The sequence below is a fragment of the Salvelinus fontinalis genome, chromosome 4 (assembly GCF_029448725.1).
Source record: "Salvelinus fontinalis isolate EN_2023a chromosome 4, ASM2944872v1, whole genome shotgun sequence".
NCBI classification, from domain to species: domain Eukaryota; kingdom Metazoa; phylum Chordata; class Actinopteri; order Salmoniformes; family Salmonidae; genus Salvelinus; species Salvelinus fontinalis.
The window spans coordinates 82,373,902-82,379,044 of record NC_074668.1 but is presented as its reverse complement, the minus strand read 5'-3'; the positions used below and the strand labels follow the sequence as shown (position 1 = coordinate 82,379,044).

General features: G+C 43.8%; 1 protein-coding gene across 1 annotated transcript; it reads right to left on the bottom strand.

Annotated features, from left to right (window-relative positions):
- Positions 1–1,077: 1,077 nt before the first annotated feature.
- LOC129852815 (chymotrypsin A-like) lies at positions 1,078–3,509 on the bottom strand. Its single transcript, XM_055918464.1, has 6 exons — positions 3,458–3,509; positions 2,775–2,958; positions 2,454–2,532; positions 2,086–2,266; positions 1,630–1,763; positions 1,078–1,285 (listed from the first exon to the last, which is right to left on the bottom strand). Exons 1-6 carry the CDS (start codon positions 3,507–3,509, stop codon positions 1,124–1,126), a joined length of 792 nt encoding a protein of 263 aa, XP_055774439.1. The 3' UTR covers positions 1,078–1,123.
- Between the last annotated feature and the right edge of the window lie 1,634 nt (positions 3,510–5,143).

The following is a 5,143-nucleotide window of genomic DNA, read 5'->3' as shown; positions in this document are numbered from 1 at the left end:
AATCCATGACGGTGTAGTGTGTTACTAATGGTTTTCTTTGAGACTGTGGTCCCAGCTCTCTTCAGGTCATTGACCAGGTCCTGCCGTGTAGTTATGGGCTGATCCCTCACCTTTCTCATGATCATTGATGCCCCACGAGGTGAGATCTTGCATGGAGCCCCAGACCGAGGGTGGTTGACCGTCATCTTCAACTTCTTCCATTTTCTAATAATTGCGCCAACAGTTGTTGCCTTCTCACCAAGCTGCTTGCATATTGTCCTGTAGCCCATCCCAGCCTTGTGCAGGTCTACCATTTTATCCCTGATGTCCTTACACAGCTCTCTGGTCTTGGCCATTGTGGAGAGGTTGGAGTCTGTTTGATTGAGTGTGTGGACAGGTGTCTTTTATACAGGTAACGAGTTCAAACAGGTGCAGTTAATACAGGTAATGAGTGGAGAACAGGAGGGCTTCTTAAAGAAAAACTAACAGGTCTGTGAGAGCCGGAATTCTTACTGGTTGGTAGGTGATCAAATACTTATGTCATGCAATAAAATGCAAATTAATTACTTAAAAATCATACAATGTGATTTTCTGGATTTTCGTTTTAGATTCCGTCTCTCACAGTTGAAGTGTACCTATGATAAAAATTACAGACCTCTACATGCTTTGTAAGTAGGAAAACCTTCAAAATCGGCAGTGTATCAAATACTTGTTCTCCCCACTGTATATCCATTGATTCTTAAAGAATAAAACGTATAAATGCCTCATGATCTTAATTCAACTGTCACATTCCATGGGAACCCAAAATATAAGCTTGTTTTACGCCAATATTTCTAAACAAAGTAAATGTAAACAAACACTGTTTAGCCTCAAAACATGGTTATAACTATAATGTTGATATCATGGATGGTCAGTCCTTGTATCTGGAGCTCTATCTTTGAATTTGAGAGTGGTTACATTTCTCAAGCACCCCCCCCCCCCCCCCCGCTTTTTACCAGAACAATGGCGGAGAGAATGCTTTGTTATTCTGTTAACTGCTGATTGCTGCATTAACTATCAAAAACCCCACGTTTCAAGAAACACCAAGGAACAAATACGTTACTAGAAACTACTTTTATTTTATTATTGAGATGAAGCTGAAAACTTAGTTGGAGGCGATGGTCTGGTCGATGTAAGAGCGGAGCTCGGTGACGCGGGCGTACACTCCGGGCATAGTGGTGGTGCAGGTTCCACTGCCCCAGGACACAATACCAACCAGGGTCCAGGCACCAGCCTTCTCACAGACCAGGGGCCCACCAGAGTCACCCTGCAGGAACATAGAAAGAGTTAGAGTCTCTCTCTAGGGATTTCTTTTTATGTTCAGAGTTTGTGCTCGGCTGTTTCCAAAAAAGGAACCAAGGAAACACCGAGCTTTTATTGATACAATGTCTGTTTAAGCTAAAGTGTAAATAACTGTAAAAGTTCAGATTGAACTTCCATTAGTCAGATGGTGGAAGGTTCAGTGTCATGGTAACAGTGCGTCAGGGTGCCATATGGTTTGTGTACGCTTGCAAAAATCAGGGATTCTTCCAACTAGGAAGTCTGGAAAACCCTGGCAATGTTTTGGCAGTTGACCGGAATGTTCCACCCCTATGGTTTGTGTTTTCTTACCATGCAGGAGGAGGCGCCATCGGCTCCAGCGCAGATCATAAGGTCGCTGATTTTGGAGCCCCAGAACTTCTGGCACTGAGCCTTGGTCAGCAGGGGAAGAGCAGCCTGCTGCAGCAGGGCAGGGGTGTCAGCAGCTGGAACCAGAGGACACCAAGGGTCAGGTAACACTTAAAAACCGGTTAGCCAATCACCATCTTTCTCACATTTATTAGACTACTAGCAACTCAGGACTACACTGAAACCCAACTGAAACGTCATTTTTTTCAAATAGATTGAGCCAAATGAAATGGAATCTTTCAAATAGATTGAGCCAACTGAAATGGAATCTTTCAAATTGATTGAGCCAACTGAAATGGAATCGTTCAACTATACCGAACATACCGCTAGTCAAAAAAACTAAACCAAAGTTTGTCAGACTTTACAATGAGACCTAGAAAAGCTGTCGTGATTGGTTACCGTTGTAGCGGGTCAGACCCCAGCCGGAGGTCACACACGTCATGCCACCGGGGAAGTCATCGTTGGTCTCAGCAACGCACACGGGGGACACACGGGTTCCCAAGACGGCGGGGGTGGCCAGCTTGATCAGGGTGATGTCGTTGTTGATGGTGAAGCCGTTGTATTTGGGGTGCTTGAAGACCTAGTACGGACACAAGGCGACAACGTTTGAGAATTTAGATGGAATGTTAATCCACCGAGCAGATCATTATCGTTTGAGTTGATGTGACTTCAAAAGGTGGAACTTTTTACTGATCTTTATCTTTACTTCAAAATAAAAGTCTAGATGTTAGAAGTTGCAGTAATAGTTGTGTTGTGTGGTTGTTTACCTGGCCAACCTTGATGGTCTGGATGTTCTCAGCGTTGGACGAGCGATCGTGCTCTCCCAGGATCACACTGTGAGAGGTCCTGAAATAGTTTCACAAAATAAACATTATTTAGCTACTTTAGCAATATGCTAGCCGGCTTTGAGCTAATTAGCATTAGCATTATCTAGCTTATAGCTAGTTTTTAGTTAGTTAGCATTAGCCAGCTTTTAGCTAGTTAGCAATAGCTAGCTTTTAGCTAGTTAGTATGAGCATTAGCTAGATTTTAGCTAGTTAGCATGTTGCTACACTTATGAAGGTTTTGGCTCAGCAGCCAGAACTCACTTCACGCTGCAGTGGGCAGCAGTCACAACCCAGTTCTCGTTGATCAGAGAGCCGCCGCAGAAGTGGAATCCAGTGTAGTCCTGGAGGGACACCTGCCAGGGCCAGGAGCCGGGCACAGCCTCCTCACCGTTGACGATGCGGGAGTAACCAGACACCACAGGCTGGATGGCGGGGGTTCCACAGCCTAAAGACAGAGATTATGGGTCAGGGGTCAGGTTTGGCTGCTCTAACAGAGATTCTAACAGTGACAGTTTCTGAATTACGTCTATACAGAATATAAATACATTGCTGCCTATTGTAGTACCACTTGAAATGTTATTGAGGCATCCTACAAGGTATCCTACAAGGCATCCTACAAGGTATCCTACAAGAGGTATCCTACAAGGCATCCTACAAGGTATCGTACAAGGTATCCTACAAGAGGTATCCTACAAGAGGTATCCTATAAGGTATCCTACAAGGCATCCTACAAGGTATCCTACAAGAGGTATCCTACAAGAGGTATCCTACAAGAGGTATCCTACAAGAGGTATCCTACAAGAGGTATCCTACAAGAGGTATCCTACAAGAGGTATCCTACAAGAGGTATCCTACAAGATATCCTACAAGAGGTATCCTACAAGGCATCCTACAAGAGGTATCCTACAAGGCAGACATCGGCATAAACATGGACATGTTCTCACCGTAGGCTGCGCCGGCGAAGGCAAGGCAGGAGAGGAGCAGCAGACAGTTCATGTTTTCAGCGTGATGGAGTGAGGCACACAGCGGGGTCTTTTATACAGGAACCACTGGTCTGACTCTGCATTCCCATCCACCCCCTGCGTGTGTGTGTGTATGTGTGTGTGTGTGTGTGTGTGTGTGTGTGTGTGTGTACCTCACCTGTCCCTCTGCAGATAACAGGGGACATTTTCTCACACCGTTATAGAACATTACGGGGTTACGAAAAGGGCATTTTGTTGGAATATTTCTTGAAAATGACCAATGGGAAAAAAATGATGGAGACAATGTTGGCTTGTGGCAAATCATTACCCAAAGGATAGCCTCGCTCTCTCTGAAAGCATGATAGGTATGTTACTTAGACAACTCGTGAAGGGCGGCAGGTAGCCTAGCAGTTGGGCCAGTAACCTAAAGGGTCGCTGGTTCAAATACCTGAGCGGACAAGGTGGAAAAAATCTGTTGATGTGCCCTTGTCCTCGACACGAAACCCTCATTTGCTTCAGGGGTGCCATACTACTATGACTGACCCTGTAAAACAACACACTACACTGCACCTATCATACTACTATGACTGACCCTGTAAAACAACACCTATCATACTACTATGACTGACCCTGTAAAACAACACACTACACTGCACCTATCATGCTACTATGACTGACCCTGTAAAACAACACCTATCATACTACTATGACTGACCCTGTAAAACAACACCTATCATACTACTATGACTGACCCTGTAAAACAACACCTATCATACTACTATGACTGACCCTGTAAAACAACACCTATCATACTACTGTGACTGACCCTGTAAAACAACACCTATCATACTACTATGACTGACCCTGTAAAACAACACCTATCATACTACTATGGCTGACCCTGTAAAACAACACCTATCATACTACTATGGCTGACCCTGTAAAACAACACCTATCATACTACTGTGACTGACCCTGTAAAACAACACCTATCATACTACTGTGACTGACCCTGTAAAACAACACCTATCATACTACTGTGACTGACCCTGTAAAACAACACCTATCATACTACTGTGACTGACCCTGTAAAACAACACCTATCATACTACTATGGCTGACCCTGTAAAACAACACCTATCATACTACTATGACTGACCCTGTAAAACACCACCTATCATACTACTATGGCTGACCCTGTAAAACAACACCTATCATACTGCTATGACTGACCCTGTAAAACAACACCTATCATACTACTATGACTGACCCTGTAAAACAACACCTATCATACTACTATGGCTGACCCTATAAAACAACAGGTTTCACTGCACCTATCAAATCAAATCACATTTTATTTGTCACATACACATGGTTAGCAGATTTTAATGCGAGTGTAGCGAAATGCTTGTGCTTCTAGTTCCGACAATGCAGTAATAACCAACGAGTAATCTAACCTAACAATTCCACAACTACTACCACCTATCATACTACTATGACTGACCCTGTAAAACAACAGGTTTCACTGCACCTGTCTGGTGTTTGTGACGATACAACATCAACAAAAAAAGGGACACCATGTTCTGTTTTTCCAGGCAGTTAGTAAATGTTATAGTCTTTAAGCAGGTGATACTTTCTAGCATCATGAAAAGGTTGTTTGAAGGGTTT